This window comes from Gopherus evgoodei, chromosome 21 (genome assembly GCF_007399415.2).
Source record: "Gopherus evgoodei ecotype Sinaloan lineage chromosome 21, rGopEvg1_v1.p, whole genome shotgun sequence".
NCBI classification, from domain to species: domain Eukaryota; kingdom Metazoa; phylum Chordata; order Testudines; family Testudinidae; genus Gopherus; species Gopherus evgoodei.
This window is the reverse complement of record NC_044342.1, coordinates 17983735-17999539: the sequence shown is the minus strand read 5'-3', so window position 1 is coordinate 17999539 and position 15805 is coordinate 17983735. Positions and strand designations below refer to the sequence as shown.

At 43.3% G+C, this 15805-nt stretch overlaps 2 protein-coding genes across 2 annotated transcripts; both read right to left on the bottom strand.

The window, feature by feature from the left end:
- Window positions 1–442: 442 nt before the first annotated feature.
- On the bottom strand, window positions 443–7269 carry LOC115638170 (olfactory receptor-like protein OLF3). The gene is made up of 3 exons (XM_030539736.1): window positions 7191–7269; window positions 3797–4701; window positions 443–493 (listed from the first exon to the last, which is right to left on the bottom strand). Exons 1-3 carry the CDS (start codon window positions 7267–7269, stop codon window positions 443–445), a joined length of 1035 nt encoding a protein of 344 aa, XP_030395596.1.
- A 2134-nt stretch (window positions 7270–9403) lies between these two features.
- LOC115638169 (olfactory receptor 10A2-like) lies at window positions 9404–10357 on the bottom strand. Its single transcript, XM_030539735.1, has one exon. The coding sequence runs from the start codon at window positions 10355–10357 to the stop codon at window positions 9404–9406; it is 954 nt and encodes a 317-aa protein (XP_030395595.1).
- Between the last annotated feature and the right edge of the window lie 5448 nt (window positions 10358–15805).

Here is a 15805-nt window from a genome sequence, read left to right as displayed (position 1 = left end):
CAAGGGAAATGTTTGAGTATGAGAAACCCTCCTTTGCTGAATGATAAAAGTAAAGACCCCATAAGAATGATAATACTTCTTGCTTCTGTGACAGTCAGCAGCAACCCCCTAACAGCTAGTAGCCTTATAATAGCTGGCAACCATTAGGGGAAATTGGATATCTCACAGACACAGTAGCCTGAACTTTTGAACTGTCTTCTCTTATCAGTCTTGAGGCAGTTGAAGCTGGTCCTAAGCCAGTTTTGGCTGAGCAGATTGCAGAAGTGCAGGGTTTGCTAACCACCAATCAAATGCTAACATGACCGAAGCCTGTATGTGAGTGTGTATAAAAGATTCTTGGTTTTTGTATGGAGTAGAGTTTTTTGTACCAAGGTACAGAACTCTTCTTTCTTCTGCAGAATAAAGCAACCTTTCCTTATCCCTGTCTGGCTATCATTGGCTCTCAGCTAGGTGGACCCAATATTTCAGTAACACTTCTTAAAGCACCTTTTATCTTAGGATCTCAAAAATTTTAAGAGACACTAATTGAACTTCACAATCCTTTACCTACACCTGGACTGTGTCCCACCCAAGTACTTATCCAGCGTGACCCCGGTCAGTGGGATTACTATAAATATTGTTAAAATCTCTCATGGAATCACTATAAATATTGTTATTCCTGGGAGATGCATAAATATTATTACCTCCATTTTATATGGGGTGGATGAGGGGGGGAAGTGGTCAGGTACAGAGAAGAGAAATGATTTCTGACAAAACTCACAGTGTGACCAGGAAGATCAGCACAACTATTTGGGAATAAGTTGGGAGAAATTTATTCCATTCGTATTCCAATTTTGGTCTTCCTGGGGGGTATCCCGGAGAACCCACAAAACGAAGCTATAAAAGAACACCAATGGATTCTCACAAAGCATCTCTTTCTTCACAGTGTTCCATCAGATATCTCACCAAGCAAGGATGCTCTCTGTCAGTTCTTGAATGGGGAACATTCAAAGAACAACCCAAGGACTGGAGAGAGCGCAGTGTGGTTGACTCCTTTGAGGGAATTCTCCCCTTCAAGTCAATTCTGACCACCATGTCCCACCCTATCTCTAAGAGACAATGTGCTGCAGTGACTATGTGTGTATAGGGGGACTCAGAATGGGGTGCTTTCTCCACACAGTCAGTGGAGACCTCAATGTCCCACAATGGTGTTAGGGGATGCTGTGCTGAAGGGAGGAGATTGGGGGAGACACAAGCAATGGATTCAAATAGCTCAATCTATTTAGCATATCCAAGAGAGCCGTAAGGGATGAATTGATCACAGCCTATAAATACCTACCCAGAGAACAGAAATTTGAACATGAGCTATTCACTATCGGACAAAGTTCCAATGACTGGAAGTTGAAGCTAGACAAATTCAGACTGGAACTGAGGTGTGTGTTTATGACAGTGAGGATAATTAACCATGTTACCAAGGGTTGAGGTGGATTCTCCATCACTGACAATTCTTAAATCAAGACAGGATGTTTTTCTAAAAGCTCTGCTCTAGTTCAAAGAGAAATTAATTCAGGGAAGTTGAAGGTCAGGCTAGATGATCACAGTGATCCCTTTTGGCTTTGGGTCTATTGGGTTCCTTTTGGGTATGTCTACATGATGAGTTAGGGGTGTGATTCCCCTGCTCATGTACACATGCTTGTGCTAGCGCTCACTGAGCTAGTGTGTGTTTAATTAGCAGTGGTATGACAGGCAGAAGCAGAGACATGGCTTATAGCTCTACATTTACATATAGACATGGATACAGATATACATATAAATGAGAAACCAGTGATGAACTTTTATTTGAATGTAAAAGGTGTTAAAGAAATCACAGCTCTGTAAAATCAATGTATATCTCAGAGAGAATAAGGGACATGTTGAAATGGGAAAACAAACAAACAAACAATCTTTGACACTACAGACACATTAAAGGTCCCATAGCAGACATGAGAGTGCCTCAGACCATGATAGGATGGTGGGTTCATTAATAAATGTATGTGAAGTGATCCTGACACACAAATTGATTCAGAAGCATATAAAAGTTTTATCAAGTGGTTTAGTTTAGATAAGGAAAATCATTTGGTTTTGATTATAATGTTATAATATTTAACACTCTTAAATATTGTCTGTGTATAATATTAAATATAGTACATAAATATGATATAAAAGTAATATAACAGACATCAAAGTAAAATAAAACAAACAAGAAAGTAAAAAAAATGGAATTTCTTTCATGTTTTTTCCCCCTGAAAATATTTGGTGACATCAACATGAATTTGCAAAATGATTTAGTGTTATTGAATCTACATCTTCTTTGAAAAAAGCTGAGTGGACAAATTTTGCAGTTTTAGATTTAAGTTCCAGTCTTGTGCCCTCTCTGATAGCCCACTATTTCTAACTTTCACCGTGCACCCCATATCAGATCTATGTATCGTGCAATAACAAAGGGCTTCTGAGGACAGTGAATGGGTACATTTAGTGTGAAGCCTGAGCTGTGCCATGGAGACCACTGGAGATACTGTAACTGAGTCCACACACAGTCAGGTAATAACAGCAATTGAGCAGAATTTCCAGCCTTTCAGTTCCTCTGAATCATCTGTTGCCATCTCTCTTTCCCTTCCCAAGTGGCACTGGAAAGGATTAGCCCAACACATGCCTCCAGCATAGCTCAAATTATGTGTTTTAATTTGTTTGTATGTGTGGTGACCCTTGTAAACTTTGACTGGCTGGAGAAAAATCTCTGAACAGAAGGGACTTTTGGTCTAATTTAGTATCTAGAAGGGATACAGGACTAGAGGGGCCAGTCAACTAACCTCACATGTAGAAAGGATATGGAGTGGCTGGGGCCGTTCTGATCTGTTACATAGGAAGGAACCAAAACTAGATGGTCAATTTGGTTTTTAAGCAGGTATGAATGTAGGAACAGATGGACCATTGATCGGACACAGTAAATAGGGTTAAGGCTTTCAGACAGGACGAACCAATGGTCTTTTCTATTAATAGCAAATATAAAGGAATGGATCAATCATTGATTTTATCAAGTACATAGACGGGATACAGGATAAGATGGACTATAGTTCTAGTCCAGAAAATAGAAAGGATACAGCACTAGAGGGACATTTGTTCCAGTCCCCAGTGTAGAAGGGATGCAGGGATGGATGGACCATTGTTCTGATGTAGCAGGGCAGGAGTCTGGATTCCAAATGGGATGCCCCCATGATCTGTCACTCACTATCAGGATCTGGGATAACAGAGACCTCTACCTCCCTAATGTTGGGATTCCCTCCAACTCTGGAGGGGAACATTTAATCCAGTTCTCTAGAACTTGGTTCAGATCCTGACAGGGCCTTGAGGTGTCTTTAGTGGCATTTCATAAAGCTACACCTGAGGTGATCAGACTCAGGTATAGGGATGGGATAGGATGCACCACAACTCTGAACGACTTAATTGTATATCAGATTATATACATATTCTAAAACAGACTAACACAAGTGCGTACATTCTACATTACATCATAGACTTCACGATTGGCTTACTAATTGGGTGCACCTATCCCTGCACTAGAAAATGTGCTAGTAAGCAAAGCTGCAGCTGCAAGCTTATCACACATTTATTCTTCTTCTTGGTATTTCTTTATCTATGAGGTACATATTATTTACAAGACCACTTGTGAATTCCTGATTTGTTCATTGTTAACCTGTTTCCTTACACCTGTTTTCTTTCATTGTTCAGGCAAGGCCCCTACATCCTTACCCATCATTTTCCTCAGGGCGCATATCACCTCCTTGTTCCTCAGGCTGTATATGATGGGGTTGAGCACTGGGGTGACAGTGATGTAGAAGACAGAGCTTGTTTTGAGCTGCCCCATAGAGGAGCTAGACCTGGGTCTCAGGTACATTGAAATCACTGTCCCAAAGAACAGGCTGACCACGACCAAGTGGGAAGAGCAGGTGGAAAAGGCTTTATGCCTTCCAGCAGTGGAGGGGATGTTCAAGACAGTGCCAATGATGCGAGCATAAGAGAGGACTATTAAGGAAAGCGGGCAGACCAGTGTGAACACACAGCTTACAGACATGACTATTTGTGCCTGGCCCTTCCCACCACAGGCCAAACTTACCATGGCCGGCATTTCACAGAGGAAATGGTCTATCTCCTGGTGCCCACAGAAAGATAGCTGGAAGGTGGACACAGTGTTGATGGCAGAAACTAGAAAACCTCCCATCCAGGAAGTGGCCACCATGGCCATGCACCCCCTCTTGGCCATGAGGAGCGGGTAGTGCAGCGGGAGGCAGATGGCGACATACCTGTCATATGACATAACAGTGAGGAGAAAGCACTCCGTTATGCCAAAGGCGAGGAAGAAGTACATCTGGGCCATGCAACGGGCCAATGAGATGTCTCTGTGCTCTGCCAGGAGATGGGCTAGCATCTGGGGCAGAACACTTGAAGTATATCCAACCTCCAGGAGAGACAGGTTGGAGAGGAAAAAATACATTGGGGTGTGGAGGAGAGGGTCAGACCCAACCAAGAGAATGGTGAGGAGGTTCCCAAGCAGGGTCACCAGGTAGAGGGTGAGGAATGCCACGAAGAGGGCCAGCCGAACCTCTGGATGACTGGAGAGTCCCAACAGGATGAACTCCTGGGGCATAGAAGTTTGGTTGCCTTCTCCAGTCCTGTTCATTTTGTCTGCAGAAGTAAAGGGAAAAAGGGGAATAAACATCATCAGCTATCCGAGAGACAAGGTGGGTGAGGTAATCTCTTATTGAGCCAGCTCCTGTTGGTGAGAGAGACAAGCTTTCAAGCTACTTCATTAGAAGTGGGACCAGTAAAAGATATGATCTCATCCACCTTGTCTCTCTCATTTCCTGGGACCAACACGGTTACAACACCACTGCAAAATAACTGAAGGTACTGATCATCCACCCTTTCCCCCCCATTACCACAGCCTTGGAGAAGCTCTTCATCTTTGAGGAATTGACCCTCCACACCACCTTGGAGGCAGGACAGTGCTATTATCTGCATTGCACAGGTGGGAAACTGAGGTACTCACGGTATGTCTACACTGGATTGTAAACCGGGTCTGTGGGACCCAGCCTCACGGAGTCAGTGTTTCCAAGCTCATGCTTGAGTGTCCACCCTGCATTGTAAGCTTGAGTTTACAATTTCCGGAGCAGAGTCTCATGGCCGTGCCAGCGCATCCATAGAGACTGCATAGACCTTCTTACTCGGGACTTCAGCTTGAGCTGCGTTCACACTGCAAAATGACAGGGCTTGGACCTGAGTCATGGCAAGACTTATGCTCTGACCTTCCTCCCTAGTGGGTTCCTAGCACTCAGATTCTGAGTGCTTGCTGATCTGAATCAGACTGATTTGTTTGTGGATGGAAACAGAATCAGCGCTTGAGCTTAGGGTGTAGTGCAGACATACCCAGAGAGGCTAAGCGGCATGCCCAGGGGCATGGAGTCATAGAGTATAAGGCCCGAAGGGATCACCAGATCATCTGGTCTGACCTCCTTGATCACGGGCCACTAGCACCACCCAGCACCCGCACACTAAACTCAATAACAGAATTAGACCAAAGTATTATTAGGGAAATCATTAAGAAAGGAATCGATAATAAGACAGAAACTATCATAATGCCTCTCTATAAATCCATGGTGCACCCACATCTTGAATACTGCATGCAGATGTGGTCACCCCATCTCCAAAAAGATATATTGGAATTGGAAAAGGTAAAGAAAAGGCAACAAAAATGTTTTGGGGTATGGAACGGCTTCTGTATGAGGAGATATTAATAAGACTGGGACTTTTTGGAAAAGAGACGACTAGTAGGGGGATATGATTGAGGTCTTTAAAATTATGACTGCTGTGGAAAAAGTAAATAAGGAAGTGTTATTTAATCCTCCTCATAACACAGGAACTAGGGGGTCACAAAACGAAGTTAATAGGCAGCAGGCTTAAAACAAACAAAAGGAAGTATTTCTTCATACAATGCAGTGTCACCCAGTGGAACAATTTGTCAGAGAATGTGGTGAAGGCCAAGATTATAACAACGTTCAAAAAAGAACTAGATAAATTTACGGAGGGTAGGTCCATCAACAGCTGTTAGCCAGGATGGGCAGGGTTGGTGTCCCTAACCTCTGTTTGCCAGAAGCTGGGAATGGGTGACAGGGGATGGATCACTTGATGATTACCTGTCCTGTTCATTCCCTTGTGGTCGCCTGGCATTGGCCACTATCAGAAGACAGGATACTGGGCTAGATGGACCTTTGGTCTGACCCAGTGTGGCTGTTCTTATGTTATCACAGCCCTTGGGAGACTAGGCAGAAAAAAGGAGGGACCAAGGTGCTCCGTGCTCAAGGCCCCTGAAATGGCAGAGAGCTATTAAAGGAGATATACCTAGAGGATCCCAGTAAGCAACCCGCACCCACACACTGCAGAGAAAAGTGAAATTCCTGAAGGACACAGGCAATCTGACCTGAGGGGGAAATTTCTTCTCAGCCCCAAATTTGGCGATTTGTTAGCTTCTGAGCATATAAGCAAGAATCTAAGCACCTGACAAACCTATACTAGAGCAGAGTTGGTAGCCCATCTTTTCTAAATCCCTTACTAGTATCCTAGCCAAAAAGAATGTCACTAGTGATTTTCATAGCCACTTTTTGATAGTCTAGCTCTTGCCCAATCCATCCTGCTGAAAAGGATCCATCTGAAAAGGAGGGTGCCTTCATTGCAGGAACTCAGTGATAGTCAATAGAACTGACCTGGTATGGGAAGAATTCCTCTGAAGGAGAGAGTTTGACAGAGCTCCAGGAGTGAAAGAGAGAACAGAATCTGTATTATAGGAACTTTTAGGGTGTTTTAGCTCTAACACAACCATTGAGCTTCCAAATATTACAATTAAAAATTCAGTTTGTAGGCTGGGATTTTCAGAGGAAGTGCAGGGAGTTATGCATCCAATGAAGAAATTCAATGGGCCATGAGTGCCTAAATTCCTTAAGCTTCTTCAAAAATTCTTCCCCTGTTATACAATGCTAGCAAAATGGGGCTTTGGTCTATGACTGAGGTTCCTATCACCACCCCTAAATATCAAATGAATATTGTTATACAAGGCACACATTTTAAGGAAATGTACCAAAATATCCATTGCCCCCAGAGAAGATGTCAGTATTTCTTACCTCTGGTATCTGGATTTAATCTAGTGAAACAGTTCTTGGGGTTGCAATAAAACTGGCACTGGTTGTCATCTGTGTTCATGAGGACTGTTGCAGTGGTGAGATGGAAACAAATTTCTCAGTTGTCATATGTGTGGCTTAGATACAAATGTTTAGGGGGAAATCTAGAGGGATATACTTCCTCCTGTCTTTCAGGGTGAGTTAGAATGAATTGTGTTGTGTTTCAGTAAAAAAAAAAGAAAAGACATATTCCTGGCTGTAGGGATGGTGGGCAGAACCTGTAGGACTAGAGCTCCAGACAAACACATAGGAAGCTCAACCCCCAAATTAACCAGCTTCCCAAACAGGCATCCTGTGCACAAAGAAAACGTGAGAGAATTTATCCCTGGCACCATCTGTGGGGAACGCTACTTCCCTTGAGACTTCTTTTAGCATGAATAACCAAAGGAATAAATTACTGACTCGTTCCCTGGCACCTGGAATGTTTGGTGTGAGTCGCAGAGTTGACACGATCAAAAATATGCACCAGAGAGTTTATTTTTGTCATAAAGTCGAGCCACAGATGCATTTTTTAAAGCCCACCTCATGAGTTTTGAGGGTTGCTGACTCATGGTGTTAGAGCATTTAGAGTGGTCAATACTCACTGGGTTTGGCAGGGGGAACTGAGTCAGTCAGTGAATGAGGTCCTGGGAGATGTGAGGGGTGATTCATGTGCAGTGCTCGGAGATAAAGGAAAGGCATGGGGAAGGCAGAGCTGGGTAGGAAGGGGCCAGGAGAGGGCAGAGGAACGGTGGAAAAGAGATAATGTTTTGTGAACTGTAAATTGTCCCTGTTTTTAATTTTGAAAGATGGGGGAAGAGAGAGCAGGAGAGAGAGCTGTTTCCTCTCTCTTTCTGCTTCTCCACCTTCCCTCCTGGAAAGAATGTTTCCAAGCTGGATCCTTGATCTCCACTATAATGTTACTCCTTTTGTCCTGAGTGGACTGCCAAAAACTCAGGGTCTTGCAGATTGTTCCAGTTAGGAGGTATTGATGCTGCAGTCTGCTATCCTTGGTGAAATCCTGTTTATTTAAAAAAAAATGTACCAAGTCCTGTTTCCCCAAACATGGGAGGAATCAGATGATGGGAAACAGTGTCCTTGACCACAGTCCCAAACCTTTTACACTTGGCATGCTGGGAAAATACAAACTAATCATTTCATCACCCAGCAGATAATTACTATTTATGATTTTTGTTGCAGAAACTCCTAATGGGTCCCACTATGCTAAAGGATCAGGGCTTCATTGTCCCAGATTGTCTACAGACACAATCCCTGGCCTAAAGCTATCCAAGGCTCAGATTTTGAAAGGTGCCTAAGCAATTTGAATGTCAATTTCCATTAAAATGGCTGTGATATGGACATCCACTAGGATGACCATATAGCAAATGTGAGAAATCAGGACACGGGGTGGGGGGACAATAGGTGCCTATATAAGAAAAAGCTTTGAATACTGGGACTATCCCTATAAAATTGGGACATCTAGTCACCCTAACATCCACAGGTGACATTTAAAAGAAATCTCAACCTAAACAGGCAAGGCCTAAAAATGGCAAGGTGGGGGCAAGATAAAAGGAAAGAAAAAAAAAAGTTAGGATTGTCAAACGGGACTAAGGGAGTAAGGTTCAAACAAAAAAATGTCAAAACATTTACTAGTTTTGAACAAAAACCTTTCCCATTTTAAGATCTTCACTGAAAATTTTTAATTTTTGGAGTTAAAAAATCCAAACAATATTTTGCTTGTTTTTGAATCCCAATTTTTCAGTAAATTTGTTTTTCAAAAATAAGAAAAAATGTTTCTTTTTGAAACATTATTTTTTGATTTCACATGAGTACACATTCTCCTCTCATCCTGTCACTTCAATGTTGAGGGGTTGCAGATGGCTGGAAAGAAGGAAGTATAAAAAATGGTGTGTGGGTGGAAATCCAAAAATTGAATATTATTTATTCTAAGGTTTTGAAAACAGAAACAAGATGTCTAGAAGGAAAAAAACTAAAATTACATATTTTTGCAATGAAAAAATTCACTAAAGTCAACCTGGTTTTAGAGAATATTTTGATCTGTAGAATATTGTGTTTTTCTTTGAAAAAAAAATGTTTGATAAATATTATGACCACCTCTACTGGAATTCTAAACCCTATTTTCCCCAGGTTCCTTTCAAAATGCAAACAGAGAGTTTTTAGGAAAACAAAAGTCTTTTTAAGGTTCTCCTCAGAGCCTCTTTTACCTCCTTGTTCCTCAAGCTGTAGATGATTGGGTTTAGCATGGGTGTTATCACGGTGTAAAACAGCGAGAGGAACTTGTCCCGCTCTGGGGAGTAGCTGGACTTGGGCTGTAGGTAGACAAAGCTAGCAGAGCAGTAGAAGAGAGTCACCACAATAAGGTGAGAGGAGCAAGTGGAGAAAGCTTTATGTCTGCCCTCTGCCAATGGGATCTTGAGGATTGTGTATATGATACAGGTGTAGGACCCTGCTGTGAAGAGCAAGGGCAGGACAGTGATGAGCAAGCTGCTGGCTAGGATCGCGACCTCATTTGGGGACGTGTTGACACAGGCCAGCTTTAGCACTGGAGGGAAATCACAGAAGAAATAGTCAATCTGATTAGGCCCACAGAACAGCAGGCTGAATATCCCAGCTATGTTTCCCAGTGGTATGAAGATGCCACACAGCCAGCAGACCAGCGACAGCCCAATGTACACACCCTTAGTCATTTTGGCTGTGTAGTGCAGTGGGTAGCAGATTGCCAGGTAACGGTCATAGGACATGGAAGCAAGAAGGAAACACTCGACTGTACCGAAGAAGAGAAGGAAATACAGTTGCACTAAACAGCTGGCAAAGGAGATGGATCGATCCTCTGAGATGAGGTTGGCCAGTATCTTGGGCACGGTGACCGAAGTGTAGCAGATCTCCAGGAAGGACAAGTTCCTGATAAAAAAATACATGGGGGTGTGGAGGGCCGGGTTCACCATTGTGATGAGAAGAATGAGGCTGTTCCCCACTAAGGTTAACAAGTAGAGCAGGAACAACAGAGAGAAGAGGAGAATCTGCATGTCCCAGTGGTTAGAAAACCTGAGGAAAATGAAATATGTCAGGCTGGTCTCATTCACTCTTGGAGCCCAAGCAGGAGATGTCATCTGTAGGGGAGAGAAATGGAGGTCGGCTATGTTATTAACTGACAAAAGCCTGCTTCTGCTACCCTTGCTCACACTGTCACCTTTCTTCTGCTAACAGGAAAGACTTTCTGCTAACAGGACTATCTGGTGCCTTTATTTTCATAATGGGACTTTCTTGTGGAACTGTCTGCCACACAGTAAGATTCAGGCTAATAGTTAGAGAGTTTAAATTTAAGAGATTGCCCCAATTTCTATAGCAAGACATTGTTAATAGTTACTGCGACTCAAGGACCTTTGGGTGCCAACTAATGGATAGAATAATGGGGGGTATAGCCGTTTACAGGACCCCAGGGGTCTGGCGTTTCCATAACAATAAACAAAGGGGGGGCATGTAAAGTCTCTACCAAGATCCAGTAGTTTACTAGGTTATCTGGATAATATTTAAGAAGTTCTGTGTCTATCCTGGAAATTATGATCTTCAATTTTGAAGTTAAAAGCAGGTCACCAGGAGGTGACAGGGCTTGAACAGATTCTGTTCAGGCAGGGAGGAGGAGACACTTATCTCTGTCTGGTCTGGTGTGTATCATGGCATATCTAGGATAAGTCCTTGCTCCAAAGGGTATGCAGTCCAAAGAGAAAAGAGAGACAAATGGTGGCAAGGGGGAACAGCCTGCAAATGACCAAGGTCACAAAGCATATCACTGGCTCACAAAGGGAGTCTTTTTGCAGACAAAGCCACCAAATAATCAAGGTTGCAAAACTGATATAAGATTGTGAGGTTTACAGAATGGAAGCCACCTCAGGAGGGGTCTGGTTTAGGAATGAACGTCTAAGGACTGTGATGATATATCTGAAGTTGCACGGACAGAGAGAGAGAGACACACACACACACAGTATTCTTCACTGAGGGGACAAGCGGAGAGCCTGACTTGTTTCAGGCAAAAAGGATCACTACCTACCTGGCTGAAAAATGCAGGTGAGCAATACTGTAAGACCCGACAGTAACTAAATAAGTAAGGCTAGGTTGGAGGAGGTATGCTATGATTTTATTGCACATGTAACCCTTGCTATGACTTCTACTTGCGATCGTTTAAACCTCTTCTCATTGCTAAATAAACTCTTGCTTGTTTTCATGATAACTATTGTCATAGAATCTTTCCCCAATCTGAACCTTAGAGTCCAAAAGTTGGGGTACCAGCATGAATTCCTCTAAGCTTAATTACCTGCTTAGATCTGATATGCTGCCACCAATCAGGAATTCCAGTGCCTGATACACTCTGGTCCCCCCAAAACCTTCCCTGGGGACCCACAAGACCCAGACCCCTGGATCTTAACACAAGGAAAGTAAACTCTTTCCCTCACCCGTGCCTCTCCTAGGATTTCCCTCCCTGGGTTACCCTAGAAAATCACTGTGATTCAAACTCCTTGAATCACAACACAGAGAAATTAGGTTTGTTCCCCCACCTTCTCCTCCCCTCCAGGCGTTCCCTCCCTGGGCTCCTAGAGAGATAAACAGATTCAAGCTCCATGAATCTAAAACAAAGGGATTCCACCCTTCTCCCCTCCTGTCCCCTTCCCTGTTATGTACAGACTCAATTCCCTTGAGCCTCAACAAGGGGAAAAATCAGACAGGTCTTAAAAGCAAAACTTTTAATAAAAAGAAAGAAAAAAAGTTATCTCTGTAATTTAGATGGTAAAAGTTACAGGGTCTGTCAGCTTATAGAAACTGGAGAAAAAGCCTCCTCCAGCAGAAATACAATTTAAAATACTTCCAGCCAAATACACATTTGCAAATACAGAAAACAATCAAAAGACTATAACTGCCTTTCTTACTAAATACTCACTATTCTGAATATATAAGAGACTGTAGCAGGGAGATTGGCAAGAAACCTGGTTGCACATCTAGTCCCTTCCAGGACCCAGAGAGAACAAAGCAAAACCCAACAAACACAAACAAAGGCTTCCCTCCACCAAGATTTGAAAGTATCTTGTCCCTTGATTGGTCCCCTGGTCAGGTGTTTGGTTCCCTGTTTGTTAACCCTTTACAGGTAAAAGAGACATTAACCCTTAACTATCTGTTTATGACAACTATATCTAAGTGCTGTGTGTTGAATGGGAAAGGGAAACTGAACGGAAACTAGTAAGCTGGGGTTTGCTGTTTCTCTGGAAGCAGCAGGTCTCTGAATTCTGTAGGTATCCAGTGGAAGAGAGGCTGATCACTGCAGAGGGATTCGCAGAAGGCTTGAGTGATGGTATGTGCCTATGGCTTACTTGTACTGAGGAAGAAAGGGCTGCGAGGGGAGTGTTTATATTGCATGTGGCTGGAGGGGATGGGGAGCCAAGACCTGGCAAGAACAGATGAGGCTTCCAAATGCTACAGTCAGGTGGTAGTGAGGTGCCCCCAAGAGCACCTCAGTTACCTGCTCTGTAGCACTATTCACTCACAAAGAACAATGCACTTTTCAACAGTGGGTTAATGCCATCTACGTATGGTCCTGTGACTGGAGAACACTGGAAAGAAGTGTTCTATTTGTGGCTTTACCAATGGTCTGCTTTGGTACCTTGGCCACTTTCCATCTGTTCCCCCTGCCACCCATTGTCTCTCTTGTCTATTTGGACTGTATGTTCTTTGGAGTGGGGACTGTCTCCTACTGTCTGCTATGATACCATTGCAAAAACGGCAAACAGTTCTGGGGTGTATTAACAGGAGTGCCATCTGAAAGACAAAAGGAGGTAACTGTCTGGCTCTGCTCAGCTCTGATGAGATCTCAGCTGGAACACTGGGTGCAGTTCTAGGTGTCACTCTTTAGGTAAGAAGAATAAGTTAGGGAGAGTCCAGAGAAGAGCAACACAAATGCTAAAAGGTTTAGAAACCCTGACCTATGGTAAATGATTAAATAAACGGAGTATGTTCAGTCTTGAGAAAAGACTGAAGAGGGACCCGATAACAATCTTCAAATACATTAGAGGCTGTTGTAAAGAGGACAGGGATCAATTGTTCTTCTTGTCCTACTTTCAAAGGATCTGAAGTAATAGGCTTAATGAGCAGCAAGAGGGATTTAGGTTGGATATTAGGAAAAACGTTCTTACTCTAAAAGTATTTAAGCTCTGGAACAGGCTTTCAAGGGAGGTTGGGGAATCCCCCTCACTGGAGGCTTTGAAGAATAAGTTGCACAAACACCTGTCAAGGCTGGTTTAGGTGCACTTGTCCTGCCTCAGCACTCGGGCCTGGGATAGATGATCTTCCGAGGTACCTTCCAGCCCGACATTTCTCTATTGTGTGTATGTACAGCACCTAGCACAATGGAGCTACAGTTTCAGTCTGGAGCCTCCATCCAATCCAACCTCACAGATCATTGTATTGCACAGGTGGGGAATCAAACATACCAAAGTAAAGTAACTTGCCCAGAGTCTCACCGCAAAATAATGGTAAAGGCACAGGAAGACTCTCAATTTCATAGCTCCTAGTTCAGCGCCTGATTCCAGGGACTGCACTACCATCTTGGAGAGCAAGAAAAGAAAAAGAAAGAAAACACATTGAGAGGGGCATGTAAACCGATCCCTTTCTTGTCTTCTCAGCAAGCCTGTCCATTATTTCTTTTGGGTCTAATTATGAACCTTAATGCCTTTGAAAATGGGGCACTTTGCGACATTTTACCCTTAACTCTAACATTCTTGCATTTGGTTTGTTAATGAAAATCTGAAAAAAAATTGCATAAAAAAACCCTCACATTTTGCAGCCAGCTCTGTTCCACACTCCATTTGAGTTAAGGTGCTTGTCCTGCTACCTTACCCAATCAAGCCATGTTTTCAGAAGGAAGAAGTCACCCCAATATGTTGCATACTAAGTGAAGGTGCATTTCAGCAGGATCCAGGAGACTTCATGCACTAGTCTTACCTTTATCTGTAAAAGGATTAGACCTCTCTCATAGCAACCTCCTCCTCCTAGGGCACACATTGGTCTTGCTAGGCCAGCTCTCTCCCTGGGGTTCATTCTGTCTGACCTTTGAAGCTGCTTCAGCAGGGCAGGGGCTGTTGCTTTAATTCAGTCTTCTTAAACAAATTCTAATCAAACCCACGCCGACTCTCCCCTCATAGCAGCCTCCTCCTCAGATCTGTCTCTCACACCAGTACATTCAGTAACAAGATTTTCCTCTCTCTGACCTCAGCAATAAAGGCGCCAAAACAGACTTCCCTCCTGTCTGTCTGGTATGCTCTAGCAGTTCCTCTCTGTGACAGCTCCAGCAGCTAAGCATTCAGAGCACTGCCAGGAGCTGCTGCTCCCTCAGCTTTCCAGAGGGAATTCCAGTTTCCAGTCTCCATTCCCTCCTGCCCTCTTTTATAAGGGACAGTTTGCTATGGTCCAGCTCTTTCTCAGGTGCAGTGGGCAGGGCCACTCAGTTAGTCAGCTCCAGAGGAATAGTATCCCTCATGCTTCCACAAGGCACTGAAGGGGATTTACTAGTGGGTAAGGCCTCAGACTCTGCCTTAGAAGAGCATCAAGGATCAGCTCCCCCCACACATGTATTCACTAATCATGAAATGCAAAGCTCCAAAACGCCACTCCAGCAATGCTGGGAAAAGATCCCAGGACCCAAGTCTCAGCCATTGAGCTGCACTGCCTTTCAGCAGGTCTATGCCAAGTCAAGGGGAGTTGGGTGGCTATCCCAGTTAGTCACTTTTGCAAATCCCTGCCTTTTTTTTCACCTGTCTACAAATAACTTTGTAGATCTGGCTCACTTCTCTGAACAACCCCTGCTCTAACCACTGGACCCTGACCACCACCTCCAGGGTTCCTGACATCCAGAATTTAGCTAATCTCTAGCAAACACCTGTATGATCCACTAAGAATGCATGTGTCAAGTACCCCTCTAATGACTGTCCACGGAGGGATAGACGCTAAATCTCTACCTTGAGTGGTGCAGGTCTGTACTGAGAACCTGAACATCCTGGATTCAAATCCTGCTAAAAACACATGCAAGTCATCCTTATGCCTGCACATGATGGAACTTGCTTCTCTAGTTTTCTTCTTAAATCCTGGTATATTTAACTTATACAATGAGAAGACAGTATGACGTTACACCCCATATTCTTCATAGAAATATGGTTATGATATGAATATGGCATAACAAAAATATACTTTATGCAAGATGGTTCATGTAAGATATCATTGGAAAGATTATGATTTAGTGAATGTGATTATCCAGTTTGTATGCATGTATCATTTCTGTGTATGAATTTAGGAATATTGACTATGTAACAATTACAACTGTGTGTGTACTTGGAGGGAATTCCCGTCAGATAGTAGGCAATCCTCCTGGATGACCCATTTAAGAAGGACAATAGAACTCTGAAGATACTAATCTCTCACCTTCATGAGGTGCTACCTGGGATGCTACATTGACACTACAAAGTCAGGCGATATTGTTACCTGATGAAAAATACCCTCTTGGACACTGCTAGGACTTT